The following is a 20,965-nucleotide window of genomic DNA, read 5'->3' as shown; positions in this document are numbered from 1 at the left end:
CTAATTTGTTATAAAATTTTGTAATGATAATTTAAAAAAAGTAATTTAGTTTATTAATAAATAATCAGATAATTTGTATTTGCAAACTGTCTTTCTATTACTTGATAAACACATTCTTTTTAATATTTAACTTTTATTTTATAGTATAATAATACTAAATTTCTTTATCAATGATAATAAATCTATTCATTTCCTTCTTTATCTTAAATAAATCTTTTAATTTTATCCATTTTAGATATAATTTTAAAAAATATTTTATTTTAATTTTTTTTTAAATATTTAATTGTATTTTTATTGTTTTTTTAGATTTAATAAAAAAAATCAGTATTAAATTTTTTATAAAAAAAAAATAATATACATAAATATATTTATAATTAAAAATTATAAAAATCGTACAAAATTTTTAAAAACAAGAATATAATTTTAAGTGTTTCTTCTAATATTAATATAAAAAATTTGCTACAGATAAAGATTGAGTTGATAAATTTTAGTTTACAAAACATACGTTATTAATATTATGTTGAGACGTTAAATTGGTATCAATATAATATTAACTTTTGTTATTCACATATTTACAATTTATAGTACAAAATATTATATCAAAAGTACAACTTAATTGATTAAAAAAAATAGTATATGATTAATTAAAATTGTATAAAGATATTAAAAGAATTTTTATTCAAAAAAAACTGCATAATTATGTAAAATATATTTAATCAAAAATCAAATTATTTTTTGATTTTACATACAATCATCAAAACCATAAGAATATGGAATTACTTTTTCATTTACATAATTATCTAATTTTTCAATAATACTATTTTTTTCATCCTCCATTTCGAGTTCTTTAACATCTCCTTTTGAAAATTTTTCTATAATTTTATTCACACTTATACTTTTATTATCAGATTCTTGTAAACATCCTGATTCATCATTTTTTATATTATTTTCAATAATTTTATCATTAACAACTATATGATTATCCAAAATATTATTAAAAGAATCATAAAAAATTGGTAATGTATAATTACTATGTAATTCTGAAGGAATATTAAAACTTTTAAATAAATTTGATAGCATTTCTTGTTGTTTTAAAAGTAAACTTCGTTTCTCCTCAATAGATGAATTTTCAAAAGATTTTTGTTCTTCTTTCCATTTATCATTATGTTCATTAAAAGTATCTTCAAAAGAATTAATATTTTTTTTTTGTTTTTTTCCAAAAAATTTATTTAAATTAATAAATTCACTAAGTTTGAAGTTTATTGGCATTATTAATATTTATTAATTATCTAAAAAATTATAAATAATAATTAAATATTTATATTAAATTTTGACATATAAGATTTTTTTTTTAGTTAAGAAAATATTTAAATATTAAATATTATAATTTAAAGTAAAAACTCTTGTTTGGAAAAATATTCTAATATTATATTAGTTGTTGTAGAATAATATTAATTAAAATTATAAAATTAAAGTTTTCGTTTTTAAAGTAATGTAAAATTATAAATGCAATAGACAATTTACAAATACTATAAAAATTTTAGTAAACTTTTTGTATTGTGTCTATTTGAAGATGTTATAAAATAGAAATTTGATTAATTTATATAAATAACTTATAAATAGATTTATTAAAAAAAATTTTAAAAATATTAAAAATTTATAGTATAATAACAAATACATATTTATACAAGTTTTAATTATAAATTAAAAATATATTGAAGTATTAAGAATAATTTTTTTTAGGTATATGTTTAAATTCAATAATAGCTGTATCAATATGCCTATATCCTTTATATTGTATTAATACATTATTGTCTTCTGATTTAAGATATATATCTTTATATCGATCACATAAATTTAAACCCATAGCACCCTTATCTTTACGATACTTTATTTCTAAACCTTTATTTTCAATACATGCTTTTTGTCTTGGTAATAAAACATTTTTTATATTTAATTTTATTACATAATTATCTGGTGCTTTAATAAGATATGTACATGACTTATTACCTTTAATAAGAATATTTTTAAAACTATTTTTTGTAGAAATAATTTGTAAATTTCCACATTCATTACCATTTCTAACTATTTTTTCACATTTTATTCCACTATAACCATTTGGACATTTACATTGTATACAATTTTTAGGATCTTGATAACCACTATTATAACATAATATTTTACTTTTACATTTATTAATACAATAATGAATATTTAATAATTTATTATCATTAAAACTAAGTTTTTGACGATGACCAATCATATAATTATATCCTTCAATATATGTTTCAATTGTTGGTTTGCGATCTTTACTATAAGCAATAGTACCATAATGAAGAAGTGAACCAAAATCATAATCTATTTCATATGAATTTATATTACTACCATTTAATATATAAAATTCTATCATTGCACTTTCATCAATATTTTCATAATTAACTCTAATATATTTTCCTCTATCTGGACGCATATGTTCATTGTGCATTCCTAATGTATTAAGAGTTGCATATTGTATTAAACCAATATCTTTTTCAGCACCTCTTCTTAAATAAATATATTGATAACCATTTTTTACAACTCTACCAATAAAACTTCCATAAAATGTTGAAATATTATAAATTATACCTTGTGTATTTGAAAATTTTTTTAAAACTCTTTTAAATTTAAAACATGTCTCATTTTCAATATTTTTCAATGCTTCATATATTTTTTTTTCATCAATATCTTTTCCAACAATATAATTAATATTTGTATCCCATCTATATGGTAAATTCATACTTAGACACTCTTTTTGTTTAATAAATTCTTCCTTTGACTCAACATAACTTTCATTTTCGGTTTCTGAAAATTTTTGCTATATATATACATATATTAATTTTATAATTTTAAAAACTTACATTTTTAATAACTATAATATTAAATATAAAAAAAATAATAAATTTTTTAACACTTAACATTTTTAAAATTTAAGTTTGCTTTAAAATTTTTAATGTTTTTGGTAAATAATTATTTTATATCAAACATTTTTTAATATTTGTTAAAAAAAATTTTTTTATATAGTACAAAAATAATTCATTTTAACAAAAATTAATTATATTAAATAATAATTTTGAAATGTGAATAAAATAAAGGTTAAAATTATTTGTAAACAATAAAATAATTGCAGTAATAGATCAAAATATTTTTTTTATAAAAAATAAATTAACACATAAATTTTAATGAGGAAATATTTATAAAGAAACAGTATTTAAATTTTTATTTTATCTATTAAATAATTTTTTATTTAAAAAAATTTTTTTTGATTCTGATAAGATTATAATTTATTCTAAATATATTTGTGATATTCATTATATATAAATGTTAGCAGTAAATATTTTATTAACGATTTTTATCAGTAAATTAAGTGGATTTTTTAATATTTTTTCAAACAATTTTTAGATAAATATTTTATAAAGTTTTCATTTTTCAAACTTAATATGACGATTAATAACTTTATTGGATAATTATATAATATATTTCTAAAGAGATACCAGGTAGGAATTGAATTTGACTACTTTTTATAAATATTTATAAAATATTTTGTGATTTTTTTTAACATATATTTTTTATTTTCCTATACTATTGATAAGAAGAAGATCATTTTTAAGATACAATTTAATATTTGTTTCATAATCATATACCATATTTTAGAAAAAGTTAAAGTAAATATTTTAAAATTTATTTATTTATACTCAGTGGACTGTGAAAATGATATTTGAATTATTTTTAACATTGAAAATAATTCTCATAACTATATTCACAATCTCCTGAGTTGTATTATTTATAAGAAGGTTATCTAAATGGTATTATATTATATTTAATATAACTTACAAATATTTTTTTTATATTTTTAATTTTCTATCACTACTTGTTATTCTTTTATCTTATTGCTGTAAAATTTTTTTTATTATTTTATTAGCAGCAGTTAACAGAATAGACAAAAATAATAAACTTGATAGTATTAGAAATTTTATTTTTTAAGTTATGCTTGACTTTATAAAACATATATTTATAGATAAAAATAATAATTTTTTTTTTGTTTAACATAATAGATTTATCTAAAAAATATAAAAGTACGTTTTAATATTTTTATTTCATAATTTAAATATTTGGTTTGTTATTAAAATTGTATCATAGTTATTAATTCATTGTAAATATATTATAATATGTAACTTTAAATATTTTATTACATTGATATGTGGATAGTTTATTGATAAATGTAGTACAATAATTAAAAAAAAAAAACTATTTTAAAAATTAATATTTTTTAAATGTTATTTTAATATTATTATTAATTCCAATACTTGAATACATTACAACGATATGATGATTTTTTGATATAATTTGAATATTAGTATCATAACCACAAAATCGTGCCCCAGTAGTTGTTTTATCTTCAAAATACTTGATTTCTAAAGAATTTTTAGAAATACAAACATTTTTTTTATAATCAAAATATGCTTTTTCAATTATTAAATTTATTTTTTCACCCTTATTAGCTCTTAGATGAATAATACAATTTTTCATTCCTGAAATTTCAATTGATTCCTGTTTAGGTGAGACATTATAGCATGTTGAAGGACATTCTGAATTATGTGATGGTATTTCATCACATTGTTTGCCTGCAAATCCATCAACACATCTACATTTTTGACAATTTTTAGGATCCTGATATCCACCATTATAACAAGTTAATGAATTATAACATTCTCCAGTACAATAATGTAAATTTACCATTTTTATATCGTCAAAAGACATTTTTTCAATGGTACCAATTGTTTTTTCGTATATTAATATTATTGGAACCATTGTTTTTTGTTTATTTTTGCTAAAAGCATATGTATCATAATGCATTATAGAACCATAATCATAAGGAATACCATATGTTGAAGTATCTTGTGGAGATATTTTAAAAAAATTATATTTTTCATAATAATCAACATTTTCCATAAATATTTTTATGTAAGAATCTCTATCAACACGATCATGTTCGTGATTTAAACCTAAAGCATGAAGTGTTTCATGTTGAATAACTCCTACATTTTGACATCCACGACCAATGCTTATAGATTGAAAATGATAATCATTTTCTTTTCCAACATAACTCCAACAACCTTTTCCATAATAATAAATTAATCCTGGTTCACCATGTATTGGACCATTACTTTTGGTAAATTTTACACATGTTTCCTCTTCAATTATTTTTATTCCTTTGTCAACCAAACTTTCAGAAACAAAATCATCTACATAATATTTTATAGGAAATGTCCATTTATGTCTTCTTAATGTTGTAATCTTTCTTTTATTTCTATTATTGTCATGTTTTATTATTTTGGAAACATCAACATTTTTTTTTGCTGCAATTGATTCAGCAACATCAATAATATGTTTTGATTGACTACTGGTAAGCATAATATCACCTTCATATAATTCAGAATTTTCCATAGCATCTTCAAATTCAAAAGTTGTATCATTTTTTTTGTTATTTTGAACAATTGTGTTTTCAGCTATTAACAAACTATTACTATTTGTTTCCTGAAAAATTTTGTTTTCAATTTTATTTAAAGTTTTTATTGTTTCTTTAGTATTTTTATAATCATTTATAATTTGTTCTTGAATAAGTCTACTTTCATCTGATTGATTATTAGTTTTCTAAAAAATTAATGTAAAAAATATGTCCTTAACATACAGATTTAATAACATTAATAAAAACTATATATGTCCAGATTGATTTTAAAAATATCATATTCTAAAGAACGATAATCTATATTCAATAACAAATTTATACTTTTAATTTTATCACTTGTTTAAACATAAATAAATTAATTTTTATTAACTTTTAATATAAAATAACTATAATATATTAGAGAATTTTTTAAAAATGTAATTTTTCAATTTATTTTTATCACAAAAACATTTTTATAAAGATTAAAATATATTAAAGTATTATAATGACTAATGTGTATCTTGGTAAATTGAAATATTTGGTGACATTTATTTGTTAATTTGTTTTATTGAAAAATAAATATACCTTTTGTATACTATATTTTTTAGCATTAAATAATGATAAAAATATTAATATAAAAAAAATTACAATGAACATAAATATTATCAATTTATAATTTTTTTTTCAAATAAAATAATATTTAAAAATATATTAACAGTTATTTTATGATATGGCATATGTACAATTGTTTATGAAATAATATGTGTTAATAATATAAAAAATATGAATTATGGAAATAAATATAAGTTTTATATATATAATAAAAGACATAAAAAACTTTTAACGATTTTTTCCAATTCTGAATAAAATATTATTTAAGAAATACTTTTATTTAATAGAAATCTAAGTTATTTATTTGTCATTTTATTTAAAACATACATAACTTTTTCCAAATTATAAAATTATAAAAAATAAATTAATTTTTTTACTGATTATATTTTCATAAACTTAAATATTTCTAGATTCTCAAATAGTACACGTAATTGATTTTTTAAGTTTAGAAACTGTTCCGCAATCTAAAATATCTGCATTTGTTTACCTATTTGTGACATCTGAAACATCTTCATCGATTAATGTTTAGATAACATAAATAGCTTTCTTCAATTAATTTATATTTAGAACTTGAATTTTTATAAAAATATATTGCATATAAATTTTTATGAGTATTTAAAATAATTTTAGTATTTTGATTACTTTCAAAGTCTGGAACACATTTATTTTTATTAACATTAGATTCAAAAAAACCTTTTCCAACTGATTTAATTAGAGTATCTAAATTTTATAAGATTCTAAACTATTTATAGAATTTAAATTATCTTGGTTATTTTTAGATTTTAATACATTATCAATATTTTTATAATTGTTACCACAAGTATAAACAACAACATTTGAATAATTTTGATAATGTTTTATTCTTGAGAGTTGCAATATTTGAGATGGTGTAGCATTGTTGATATGTCTCATACTTTTAATATCTATATTATTTTATATATTTTTGATATTTGAAATACTTTTAGAATTTTTAATACTTTAAGGAGTAAAAACATTTTTAATATTTAAATATTTTCAATCAATAGAAGTAGTAACAAATTCAGAAAATAAAATATCATTAGAACTTATACTATCAAATGAGTTTACAGTGCTTTGATAATTGAAATTATATTAAACACTTGATTCTTTTTTACCATGATTATTATCAAACTTATTTTTAATTGCAGAGCTTAATTTACTGTCAAAAAAAATCTTATTAGTATTAAAAACTTTATCTTTGTTGTATCATTTTAATTTAAGACAGTATAGTAGTTTTTAAATTAATATCATTTAAAATAATATTGTCTAATTTTGTACTTTTAAATTTTTAATTAATTTTTTTTAAAATCATTTTGGATTAACTATTAAAATTTGTATTTTTCAGAATATGGTAATACATGAACATATTGATAATTTAAAAGTAATATATAATGATAGTAGACATAATTTTATCACATTTCTTGGACTCCGCCTACATTTATATTATTATGATTTGTAAATACTTATCATTTTGTTCTACAATTCTTGTAACCAATAAAATATTATAAAAACAATAGTTGTTTTAAAATTTTATATTTCATATAATTAAAAAGAAAAAAACGTAAAAAATAACAAAAATTGTGTATTTTTTTAATTAATATTAAAAAAACAAAAAACATTTTAAATTTTTTTAAACTTATTATTGATATTCTTAAATAATTATTATTTTCTATAATTACTTTTTTGAATAGTTTTATTTAATATTTTATTATTTTTTGATCCTTTACCGATATCTGATAAATTTCTTGTTACATGTTCATGTATCTTAAATATGTTTTGAAAAAATATGTCATTTATGTTGCGCATGTTTGCCGGTAAATTGTGATATGAATTTACGTTGCTATTTAAAATATTAATATGACCCAAAAATGAATTGTTTTCATAATTCGTAATTTGATTATCTATGTTTCTTTCTGATTGATGATTGTTTGTAGGATCTATTAACATCCATTGATTTGATGAGTTTATAGATAAATCCATGGGTTGATTTTGTATGTTTGCTTTATGATTAGTAATAGTATTCACTGATAAGTCAACAGAGTAATTCTCATTAAATGTGACATTTTTTGAATTTTTAACTGTATCTAAACTTACTTCAAAATTCATTTTTGTCGTATGATCCCAATCAGTGTCAAAATAATTATTTTGACTATCTAAATCATCAACTGAATTTATGGTATTTTCAATAGAATCTTCTTCTGGAGTATATAAAGTATCATAATTTTCAATAGCTTCATTAGTACTTTCTTTGAATGTATCCATCAAAAGCCCATTATCTGGAAGTGCATCCATAAGTTTGTCAAGAATTTCGTATTGATCAAAATCACTAGATGGAATTTCCATTTGTTTGTCATCAAATTCTACTTTTTCATCGTCATTATCATTTTGTGGTTCAAAAAAGTTTAATTCAATTTGTTGAACACGATGACTAAGAACATTCATTTCAATATTAATTTCATCGTTGTTGTCATACATTTCGTAGTTATAATTATCGTAATAAGAACTTTCCTGCTCATTTGCAACACAAAAGTAAATATGTGTTAAATCAACTTTTTTAAGACAATCATCAACTACTTCATCTGGAGCAGAAGTATACAAAGAAAACACTTTTTTTAAAGCTATTGCTAATCTTGAAGAAGCAGTAGGTTCACTATATCTATTTCTGAAGTTATTATTATAATTAATGTTATCTAAAAATGGTAACATTGGATTAATACATTTAATAAAATTCATATCAGAATTTTCAATACAATAATATGTATTAACTTCTTCAAGCCAATTTTTTAAAAATTCTGCTTTGCTATCATCAGTAAAAGTACATGTTGGTAAAAATACAGTATCATTTAGAAGGACCATTTTTTCACCTTCCTCTGGATCTCTACCATTAATTAAAAAAAAGCATTTTTTTCTTATCATATTTATCAATTCCCAACGATCTCTATAGTTATCATAACCAATATTTATTAATTGTTTATTAAGATTTTCATCATTCATTTTCATAAATTCAAAAATATCAGCATAAATAGCTGATGATAAAAGTGCTCCATAAACTCCATCACTATCAAGATTTATACCATCAATTATTTTAAAAAATTTATGTGTACCATTAATAAAAAAGGTATTTGGATTTAAGGCATAATGATAAGTACCATCTGGTGCTTGAACAAATGGTGGTATACTAATTTGTAAATCAAGAAAATTATTTTCTTTGTTATTTGTTGGTAAATTATTAATTATTAATTTATTACAATTGCAAAGAGTTGGATTTGTATAACGATTTTCACAACATTCAATTATTGGAACCAATGAATTAAAAATTTCTGGAAATAATGAAGCAATACAATGAAAAAAATTATACATCTGATCAAAGTTATTACGATCAGTAACTAAAAATGTTTTTTCCAATTGATGTCTTTGTATTAATTTATCTTTAAAAAATGCATTCAACAAACGTTGAATTAATGTTATAGTTAATCCAACAGTACTTTCTGGAAATGATATATAATCATTACTTTTTTTATCATATTCTTGAGGATTATACTTAATATCATTTTTAAGATATGTATCAAAACATTCCTTGTAAATATTGAATGCTTTTTTATTATTAACACATAAATTTAAAAGTTTCAATTCATTTGAATGAAAATATTTATCAATAGCCTAGAAATAAATTTATAGTTTATTTTTGTTTAAAACTTACTCCAAGATTACATTCAACGGCATGTTGAAGAACTGAAACATGATTATTGTAAAATCTAAAACAATATTTACATTGAAATGGTGGAGTATCATTACAATGACGATTCATAACATGTCTTGTTAAATTTTTTCCTGTTATAATACTTTCACATTCTTTAATAACACATGGAGTAATTTGTTCCTCTTCTGGTGTAGGTTCTCTATAAGGATAAATTTGATAATCAGGAATTATTCCTGGTGTAGGAGGAAAAAAAACTCCAACAACATGAGTGTAAAATTCATGTTCTTTACATCGTTCAGGATCATTAGTGGTATATAGACAAAAATAACAATTAAATGATTTCCCTATTGTTAGCATTTTTACTTCTAATAAATATTTCTATAATAAAAAAATTTTTTTTTACAAAACATTTTAATAGTATATAATAAAAAATAATAACGTTTATCATGCTAATGAGAAAAGATGATTGTCGGCAAAATTAAGAAAAAAATTATAAAAGATTTTAAAAATTTAATGAATATAAACTATTTTTAATTGTATAAACATAAATTAATAGTTGTCTACCGTATCCTATTACATATTATACATTAATATGTATAAAAAAAAAATTTTATTATCAAAAGATGTTAAAAGTAAATGTATATAATTGATAATTAGAAAGATGTATTAAAACCATTTCTATATACTTTTTGAAAAAAAAATGATCAATTTAATTTTAAAATACTTCCATGAATTTATTTTAAACATATATTACATAGTATGTTAAACATTTAGACAATATGTTATGATAAAAATTTAACTAAATCACAGGTGTTTTTAAAAATAATAAAAAATGTATTTAAAATAATTAGTATTAAAAATTTTTTTAAGAATATAAATCTGTTAAACAAATATAAATTTAAAAAAAAATTTTATATGAGAAATCAAAGTATAAATATTATATATATTTTAAAAACATACAACAGAAATATTGTGACTATGTTTTAAATTAAAAAAAAATCTATTATTATATATCTTTTTTTTTTATTTTTTAAGAAATAAAGATTTTAATGTGAATGTTACAATGTAATTTTGAAGGTACAAATTTACTTTCACATGAATTAACAAAAGTGATCTTAAAAGTTTGGTCTATTTATAAAAAGTTATCTTTATTTTATATAATAAATAAAACATTAATACATGTAATAGTTAATGTAATTGGTATATATTTAATAATCAAAACGTTACTATTTATTAATTTAAATATAATAATAAATTTTATTTTTTATCTATCTTATAATTTTTATCAAACTTATTAACATATATCAAAGTATATATATTTTTTAATTACTATTGTATCTAAAATTTATTTTATTGTTATTTTAATTTAGAAAACTTACATAAGACTTTTATAATAAATTGATAACAAAGTTGTTTTTGTCATATAATATCATTAACACAATTTAGTATAGAAACATTTAAATGAATAAAATCATCAGTTATATAAATGTAATAAATGATTTAAAAAGATCAGTAGAAAATGCTTTTATAATAAAAAAAAAAGAAAGATTGTGGGCATAGACAAATTAATTCACAAGCAAATTAAAAAAAAATTAAAATATTCGAACAATAATATATATAAAGAAATAAAAATAAAACATCCAAATAGTTATATAGTTTGTATCTTCCTCTTTTCAAAAATAAATGTTATTATTTTATAATAAATACTTTACAAGTAGTTGTAAATGATTATCTGAGAATGATATTATAAATATTTTTTTTTATAACATTAAACAAACCGCCTAAATTATAACATATTTAAAAATATAAAGAATGTTAATGTCAAAATTTAACAAAAATTTTTTAAAAGAATTATAAAATACTTTTTTTTAAAAACTTATTAATTGGTATAATAATTATCATATGGATTTTGATTAAATTTAATTTAATCATATAAATATAAAATTTATTCTTTTTAATTTTTGTATAAAAGAACACAAATAATTAATAAAATTAGAGAACATCATTTAAGTTGCCTGAATATTATTTATTCATAAACAATTTTTAATTTTATCCTTAAAAAATTTAATTATAACATTTAAGATATAATATTAATAAGTTTAAATTTTGTTAATGCATATGTAAATATTAATTTATTAAAATCATATATTAATTTTAAATAATTTATGATAATATATTTATACCATTTTCACAGTACTTCAAAAAATTCAATAAATATGTATTATTAAAATTTATTGATAAGATTAAAAAAGGTGAAATTAAAATTATTACTTTTATCAGTTATGTTGTTTTTTTTTAAAAAAACAAGATATATAATCTTGTATACTTTTGAATAATATTTTTTTAAAAAATAAATTTATAATAATAACAATATATTCCTTTTATAACTAAAAGTAAGAAATATATTTATGATTATCACAAAATATGATTTAACCGTAATACTTAAAAGTGTTACAAAATATAAATCATTTTTTTTCTCACTATTAAAAAAGCTATTCTTATTTTTTAGTATTTTATTTTTAAATTTATATAATATTATATTTTAATCCATTGTATGATCAATTGCACTATATTTTATATTTAAATAAAAAAAAATATATTTTACGTACATTATTTTCTTATTTCAAAATATATAATAACAAAAAAAATCATTTATTGTAAACATTATTTTATAATGTTTTAGACTATACTTTACCGACATCCAAAATCATTCATTCTTTGAAATAAATTTTGTATTAATGAATTAATGTTTGATTTAATTATTAAATATAAAAACATAATGGAGATATTTTAAGATGCCTCCTTTTATTCATTTCAATCAAGAGAATGTCTTTTATTTTTCTTTCTTTTTTTTTATTCAATATTAATTACTTTTTAAAGAAAGATTATATATTTTTTTTGTATTACTTAAATTTAAATACAATATAATATTAATAATTTAAATAAAAGTAATATGATATGTTTATATAATTTACAAATTATTATATAACTTATATTAATTATAGATCATATAACAAAATAATATGGCATAATAATATATGATAAGAATAACATTTAATCTTTAAAATTATTATAATTTTTTTTATATAAAAATGTGTAGATGATATAAAAAGAAAGCAATTGTTTATTTTAACAATGTCTTTTGTTATATAATATTATGAAAATTAATTTAAACTTTATTTATTCTTTAAAACGATGATTTAAAATGTTTTAACAATTTAAAAAGTATATATAATTATAAGTAAAAAAAAAGTGCAAAATAATTGTTATTTTATATAATTTTTTTAAGATAATTAACAACAAAAGATTTCATTTTTATTTTAATACATTTAAAAAAAATTTTTTTCTTATATAATATAAAATTTAAATTAAAAATATCAGTTTTAAAAGATATAATTATTTTATTTTAAAATTTTATTATATGTTTTATTTTTTATTTCTCATATAATAAAAATATTCAGGAACAAAGAAAAAACTATACAATTGTTAATGAAAAAATTAAAAAAAAATACTAAAATTAGGAAATTAATGAAAAGAGATTATATAATGTTATGATAGATATTTTACATTCTGTATACAATCTTTAAAATAATATATTTAATTATTATTCTTTACTTAAAATAGGTGATTGTACCAACAATTATATTATTTTTTTTTGTTGTTAAAAATGCAATCAAATAAAAAAATAATTTGAAGTAAATGTTTAAAAATTTGCTAAAATAATAAATAACATAGGTTAATTTTTTTAAATAATATACATTTTATTTTAAAATATTGATAAATAAATTAGAAATATTTTTGTTAAATAAAATATGAATAAACTTTCAACATTTACCAAAGTTGTTAAAAACGATTTTTTCATAGGAATCTCAATTTAATTTACTTTTATCACTTAATATAACAAAATTAAATGATATCTCACAAATTGTTTTATTTGAAAAAAAATTTTTTAAATATATTTTTAGAACATATTTTTGTTTTCTTTTTACAGGTGATAAAAAATAAAAATTGCTTTGAAGGTCAATTTTTACTTATAAAAACCATTAATTTGAGAAAATTATACATATTAACTTCAAAGTATGTATCATTTGGAAAGATTACTATTTTTCTTTTTAACAATTCTAGTTAATATTAATTATTTATACTCTCTTCAAGATTCAAGTAATTTTAATTTAATTAATTTTAAAACTTTTCAACAAAATGATTTGCTAACTTCTGAAAATAAAGGTAAGATTGTAGAAGTTAAACATTTTAAACAATTATAAAGGAAATTATAATGTAGAAAGACAAAAAAGGCAAGCAAGACAAGGTAGAAGAACTCCAAGAATATCACCTCAAAGAAAAACACAACAACAAAGAGTACAACAACAAAGAGCACAACAACAAAGAGCACAACGACAAAGAAAACAACAACAGTGGTTAGAAGAGCAAAGAATATTACAACAACGTCGAAGAAAACAATTTTTATCGAATCTACTTAAACAACGTGAAAGAAGAGAAAAAGAACGCTTAGAAAGAGCTAGAAGAGAAGAAGAAAGAAAGCAAGCATTAAAGTCTACTACAACAACAGTTTCTCCAGAAGCTACTGTTGATGATGAATTACCTTTAGACTATGATTATGATTATAATCCTTATGATAATCAGGATTTAGATCAAGATCAAGCAAATGTGCCATATCAATGAAAATTTAAATGATGATTATAAAAAAATTTTAGGACAAATTTATTTTAAATTGAAATAGATAATAAAAATCGTTAAGAAATTAATATATTTCAATAGTTTTTTTTCACAATTATTAATTTATTTTGCAAATAATTTGTAATTCATCATATGAAAACATTTTATTTGATTTTTGCTTAAATATATATAATTGTGAATAAAAAAATTTGATTTATTACTATTTGAAAATGTTTTTTTTTTAAATAATTGGTGTAAAAAATGTATTTATTTTATTCTAAATGTATATTAATAATTTTATGCTTTTATTGATAAATTTTTTCTATATCTTATATATAATTTATATTTAAAAAAAACAAATTTAAAATAATATAACTTTTTTCAGACTTTCTATACAAAAAAAATTAATACAAGAAGAATATAAAATATTGTGTTAAATATTTTTATCGTCATGATATTACTCATTGATATTATAATTCATTCTATTTCTTTATCAAAAAAAAAATCGCACAAATAATTATACCATTTTTTATTAGAAAACGTAATGAAATTAAAATTATTTATAAGTGTTTGAGAATTTTCTTAAACTATAAATAATTAAAATTACTTTTAAAATTTTATTAATTTATAATTAAGCAATATTTTTATTGTAATAAATTTCAATTATTTTACTTTATTTAAAAGTAGAGTGAAAAAAAATTATCTGAATTTAAAATATTAGAATAAAAAAGATTTAATGAATATTTAAGAAAAAAAAGCTATGATAACAATAATTTTTTGTAAAAAATGCATTTTCATAATCAAAATATAATACTTCTTACAGATTTTATAAAATAAAAATTATTATAAAACAAATTTTTTTTTATAGAAAGTTTTAACTTGCAAAAGTTATATATATTAACTGTACAGTATATATAGCTTAAAATAAATAATACTTTCCATGCTTACAATTTTTTGATAGATTTAGTTATTCATTATCTCCATAATATTTAAGTCTTTAAAATTAAATAAATACAAAGAATTTTTATCAAAATAATTTATCGGTTTTTTAATAGTGGTAGACTGTCTGAATATCATTTTTAAACATAATGATAGATAAATTAGAATGGCAAAAAACATGCTAAAAAATAAAATATTTTCTAAATTGTTAAATTTAACAATGACCATCACAACAAAGATCTCACCAAAAAACTTCATTATAAAAAAGTAGACATCAGCAAAAAAACCATCGAAAAATAGCAGAATTATAATAATAAGAATTAAAGAAACAAGTGCTATAAAAACAAAATATGGTATGTAAAAAGAAAAAAACGTTGACATAAGTTTAGAAAAAAAAAAACAAAAACTATTAAGAACATCCACAGCTACTATCACTACCTTTCCGACAACTATTGATGTTACTACAACAAATCAAAAATGATTTCTTATAGTAACTAAAGATAAAAATTTATGTTTAAATGAATATTAGAAGTATTTCTTTTTGAAATCTATTTAACTTATTACCAAATTTATCAAATTCTTTTGATTTATTTTTCTGCATACTATAAAAATAAAAAAGAATGTAAAAATATATAAAAATAGTGCTATAAATATTTTTACCTCCTTGATACTAACTTATAAAAATATATTGTTGCTTTTATTTATTTAAAATAAGTGATTACATTAACAATAAAAATTTTTTTTTTGTTAAAAATGTAATAAATTATAAGATATTTATATTCAAATGTTTAGAAATTTGTTAAAATAAAATATAACACAAGATAGTTTTATAATAATATTTTATATTTGATTTTAAAACAAAATAGTGCAAAAAAAAAGTTAATTTAAAATATTTTTGTAAAAAATATATTTTTAAGAGTGTTATTTTTTTACACCTGTAAAAGAATAATAATTTTTTGAAGGTAAATTTTTACTTATAAAAACCATTAATTTGAGAAAATTATACATATAAACTTTAAAGTATGTATCATTTGGAAAAATTACTATTTTTCTTTTTAACAATTCTAATTAATATTAATTCAATTAATTCTAAAACTTTTAAAGAAAATGATTTGTTAACTTTTCAAAATAAAGGTAAGATTGTAGAAGTTAAACATTTTAAACAATTATAAAGGAAATTATAATGTAGAAAGACAAAAAAGGCAATCCGGTAGAGGTGGAAGAATTATTAGACCTCCAGTTCAAAGAAGGCCACCACAACAGAGACCCCAATTACAAAGAATACAACAACAAAGAAATGCTCAACGACAACAAAGAGCACAGGAACTAAGAAGATTAGAACAACAAATAAGACAACTTCAACAACAATTGTATCAACAAAAACAAAGAATATTAGAAAGACAACGTCAAGAACGTGAAAGAAGACGAAAAGAAGCCATAGAAAGAATTAGAAAAGAAGAAGAAAGAAAACGACAAGAAGAAGATAGAAAACGACAATCAACAACTACTACTACTGTAAAACCTGAAGAAGAAAGTGATCTTAATGAAAATGACGACTCTGAAGATTATTACTATCACGCTCCAAGAGAAGACGAAATAATTAGTGAAGAAGTGGAAGAAGAAACGGATGACAATGATCAAGAAAAAATGGACAATGAAGAACCTTCAATGAATCAAGAAGTACATTAAAATTTTAGATTAAACTTATAAGCAAAATATAAAACAATTTATTTTTATAAATTTTTAAAAAATATGTATTTATATATTGTAAAAGTGTTAAAAATAAAATATACATTTAAATAATTTTTTTAGTATTAGTTAATAAAAATTATATTAGCATGATATAAGTCAACTCGTTGATATAAATTTTACAGAGTTTTAAAAAATTTTAATATAAAAAAAAATGAAAATATTTGATATTCTTTCCATTTATTATATGTTTTAAACAATCAAAAAAATTTGTTTGTCACTTTCTTATTTTATTATCAATGATTATCCTTGAATTTTTTTAATTTATTCTAAATTTTTATTAAATTTTACTTCATAACAAAAAACTATAATGTAAAAAAATAAAAACTATAGTTATAATAAAATCTAAAATATTTTTACTTTTTTGATATTATTTTCTAAACATAATTTAATTTTTTTTATTTATTTAAAACAATTGAATATATTAACAGTTAAATTTAAATTATCAAAAATGTAATGCGATAAAAAATATTTAAACAAAATTGTCTAGAAATTTATTAAAAATAATACAAGTTGTTTTTTTAACAGATTATAATGGATAGTAAACTAAAACAAATTTTTTTTATCATAAAAATGTGAATAAATACAAAATAAATGTTTTTTTAATAATAGATAAACTTATTTTGGAAAGTTAAAAGTTTTGTAAAAAATTTGTTTGCAGAATTTTAACATTAATATTAATTTTATATATTTTTTTTATGTTTATGACTAAAATGAAGTAACATTCAATATGTTTATACTTTAAAACAAAATAGTGCAAAAGAATAAGTTGATTAAAAATATTTTTGTAAAAAATATATTTTTAAAAGTATGTTATTTTTTTACAGGTGTAAAAAAATAATAATTATTTTGAAGCTGATTTATCTCTATAAAAACCATTAATTTGAGAAAATTATACATATTAACTTCAAAGTATGTATCATTTGAAAAGATTACTATTTTTCTTTTTAACAATTCTAGTTAATATTAATTATTTATACTCTCTTCAAGATTCAAGTAATTTTAATTCAATTAATTCTAAAACTTTTCAACAAAATGATTTATTAACTTCTGAAAATAAAGGTAAGATTGTAGAAGTTAAACATTTTAAACAATTATAAAGGAAATTATAATGTAGAAAGACAAAAAAGGCAATCCGGTAGAGGTGGAAGAATTATTAGACCTCCAGTTCAAAGAAGGCCACCACAACAGAGACCACAATTCCAAAGAATACAACAACAAAGAAATGCTCAACGACAACAAAGAGCACAGGAACTAAGAAGATTAGAACAACAAATAAGACAACTTCAACAACAATTGTATCAACAAAAACAAAGAATATTAGAAAGACAACGTCAAGAACGTGAAAGAAGACGAAAAGAAGCCATAGAAAGAATTAGAAAAGAAGAAGAAAGAAGGCGTCAAACAACAACAACAACAACTACTACTACTACTACTGTAAAACCTGAAGAAGAATATTATTCTGGTGAATATGAGGAACCTAATTATGAAGATTACAATCAAATGGGAGATGATCAATCAGGTAGTCAAGAATATGATCTTGAAATGGATTTAAAAAGTCAAGGAGACATGAGAGTTGCTGAATCTTTTACGGAAAAGTGAATGGAATGAAAATTGAAAAAAGTATTATTAAAAAAAATAGGAAAAATAAATTTAATTTTTTTAAATATAGAAATAATATATTTATATATCTTTTAAAGTTAAAAAGAGAATAAATGTATAAATATTATATTTTACTAATAATTAGTTTTTAAATGTTTTGAGGTTGATTTGATTACATAAAATATTTAAAAATTAATTAAATTTTTTACAACTATAAATATTGGCAATAATTGGAAACGCTAGAAATTTTTTTTTCTGGAAAAATTTTATACATAAAAAAAATGTCGTATTTTTAAAGTTATTTACAATCATTTTGCTATTAAATTATATAATAAATTTTTGATTTTGATAGGATATCATTTTCAATAAGATATTTTTTTGGAATAAATAATTTTGTTTTATATTAACTAAGGAAATTTTTAAACTATTAAAATAATCTTATTTTTTATAGCTATATATTTTTTAACAAATGTTATTTTTTTTATAATTTATTTTATATAATTTTTTTTAAATAATTTATTAAATCGACTACTTTAATGCGACTAAAAAATTCTTTTTATAATATTTACCTAAGTATTGATTAAAATAATTTTGTAGAATAAAATTTTAAATTAATTTTTTGTAAAATTTGTCTTATAATCTATTATTTCAATATTGATAACATTATGTATTTAATTTGGAAGTAGTAATTTTAAGCAAATAAAAAGTTATATTTTTAACATTTTTCTTCAAGTACTATGTTTTTCTAAATTTATTCATAACATTTCTACAGTTAATTTTTTTATATAACAATATTAAGTGATAGTATTAATTGTTTGTAATTGTTAAAACTTTTTAAAAATTTTATAGTACTTGATAATATATTTAAATTTTATATCAATACGCTTTAAAAAAATTGTGGTAATTAATAAATTTGTCATTAATAAGTCAAATATTTTTTCTAAATTTATAATTAATGTTTGCTATTAAATAAAATGTTTGATTTTGGATAAAGAACAAAATTTGAGTGCAGCATATTATTATACTTATATACATCTATATCAATATCAGTCGTTTTATTACAAAAAATTTGTTTGTTTACTAAATTTTTGAGTATAAAATTTGTTACTATATTTAATAATTTGTCAAATAAACTTTTTATAGCACAATTATCTTTCTTTATATCAACAAATTCATAAATTAAACTAATAATTTGACTATCTTTCATATGATGAGCACAAAAGGTAATTTAAAAAAAAAAACATATTTTTAAGTCCAGTATTTTTTATTAGTAGTTTTGCTTCATAAATTCTTCTGTTAATATTTATTTCATCCAAGAACTAAAAATATTTTTAGATATTTAAAAATAGCTTACTTTTTTTCAAACTTCATAATTATTTCTTTTAAAACATTTTAATCACTTTTTTCTCATATTGTATTCCAAATATGTGCTCTAAAAAAATTTTTTTACATTATTCATATAATTATTATCACTAACTTTTACTTTTTTCTGATATATCTTAATATTTAAAAGTTTAAAATTCTCTTGTGGCTTGAAAAGACGTTTAAATGAACTAAAATTTACTATATAAGAGCAGTCTGTAGCATCATTTAACTTTTAAAAAACATATCCATTACATTTGAATAGTGTTTTTTTATCAATAGATAAAAAGTAATTTTTTTTTGAATTATCAAATGATTAAATCTTTATTGACTAAGATATATGCAAACCATCTTGTCTTTTTTTTCTAAAATTGCTTTTGTCATTTTATAACTAATAGGAAAAAAAAAATAAAATCAACTAAAGTTTAAAAAATAATTTATAGAAATTTTATTTTTTTAAATATGCATATTTCAAAATTATTTTATATAATAAATAGTTTAAAAAATTATAAAAGGTTTTTTTAAAAGGATAACTAAATAAGTGGGTTGAAAATTTTTAAAAATTTTATTTAAATTATAAATCATATTTTATTAACATTTATATAAAAATAACTAACAATTTCCTCGTCATATGATCAATTAAAATTTTTATTTTAAGATTAAAAAAAAGTTTTGTTGTAAAATAAAGTTGAGAAAGATTAAAAAGAAACATTTTTAATAGTTTATTCCTTTAAATAAATATTTCCATAGAATTTTTCAAGGTTACTTTTAATAATTTAGTAGAATAAAGTTATGAATATTTTGTTATTATATTTCTTTTA

The 20,965-nt window shown here is 18.4% G+C and overlaps 7 protein-coding genes across 7 annotated transcripts; 3 read left to right on the top strand and 4 right to left on the bottom strand.

Annotated features, from left to right (window-relative positions):
- Positions 1-741: 741 nt before the first annotated feature.
- On the bottom strand, positions 742-1,269 carry SRAE_2000528400 (Hypothetical protein; the record flags this gene model as incomplete). Its single annotated transcript, XM_024644280.1, has 1 exon — positions 742-1,269. One exon carries the CDS (start codon positions 1,267-1,269, stop codon positions 742-744), a length of 528 nt encoding a protein of 175 aa, XP_024509855.1.
- Positions 1,270-1,723: 454 nt separating this feature from the next.
- On the bottom strand, positions 1,724-2,957 carry SRAE_2000528300 (Astacin-like metalloendopeptidase; the record flags this gene model as incomplete). The annotated part of the gene is made up of 2 exons (XM_024644279.1): positions 1,724-2,854; positions 2,898-2,957. 2 exons carry the CDS (start codon positions 2,955-2,957, stop codon positions 1,724-1,726), a joined length of 1,191 nt encoding a protein of 396 aa, XP_024509854.1.
- Positions 2,958-4,296: 1,339 nt separating this feature from the next.
- SRAE_2000528200 (Astacin-like metalloendopeptidase) lies at positions 4,297-5,785 on the bottom strand (the record flags this gene model as incomplete). Its single annotated transcript, XM_024644278.1, has 2 exons — positions 4,297-5,691; positions 5,729-5,785. The coding sequence occupies 2 exons, from the start codon at positions 5,783-5,785 to the stop codon at positions 4,297-4,299; spliced, it is 1,452 nt and encodes a 483-aa protein (XP_024509853.1).
- Positions 5,786-7,777: 1,992 nt separating this feature from the next.
- On the bottom strand, positions 7,778-10,172 carry SRAE_2000528100 (Hypothetical protein; the record flags this gene model as incomplete). The annotated part of the gene is made up of 2 exons (XM_024644277.1): positions 7,778-9,775; positions 9,816-10,172. 2 exons carry the CDS (start codon positions 10,170-10,172, stop codon positions 7,778-7,780), a joined length of 2,355 nt encoding a protein of 784 aa, XP_024509852.1.
- A 3,722-nt stretch (positions 10,173-13,894) lies between these two features.
- On the top strand, positions 13,895-14,498 carry SRAE_2000528000 (Hypothetical protein; the record flags this gene model as incomplete). The annotated part of the gene is made up of 2 exons (XM_024644276.1): positions 13,895-14,042; positions 14,083-14,498. 2 exons carry the CDS (start codon positions 13,895-13,897, stop codon positions 14,496-14,498), a joined length of 564 nt encoding a protein of 187 aa, XP_024509851.1.
- Positions 14,499-16,453: 1,955 nt separating this feature from the next.
- On the top strand, positions 16,454-17,120 carry SRAE_2000527900 (Hypothetical protein; the record flags this gene model as incomplete). Its single annotated transcript, XM_024644275.1, has 2 exons — positions 16,454-16,565; positions 16,606-17,120. 2 exons carry the CDS (start codon positions 16,454-16,456, stop codon positions 17,118-17,120), a joined length of 627 nt encoding a protein of 208 aa, XP_024509850.1.
- A 974-nt stretch (positions 17,121-18,094) lies between these two features.
- SRAE_2000527800 (Hypothetical protein) lies at positions 18,095-18,782 on the top strand (the record flags this gene model as incomplete). The annotated part of the gene is made up of 2 exons (XM_024644273.1): positions 18,095-18,242; positions 18,283-18,782. The coding sequence occupies 2 exons, from the start codon at positions 18,095-18,097 to the stop codon at positions 18,780-18,782; spliced, it is 648 nt and encodes a 215-aa protein (XP_024509849.1).
- Positions 18,783-20,965: the final 2,183 nt, after the last annotated feature.

Source organism: Strongyloides ratti (genome assembly GCF_001040885.1).
Source record: "Strongyloides ratti genome assembly S_ratti_ED321, chromosome : 2".
Lineage (NCBI taxonomy): Eukaryota > Metazoa > Nematoda > Chromadorea > Rhabditida > Strongyloididae > Strongyloides > Strongyloides ratti.
The sequence above is the reverse complement of the archived record's forward strand: the minus strand, read 5'-3'. Positions and strand labels throughout refer to the sequence as shown.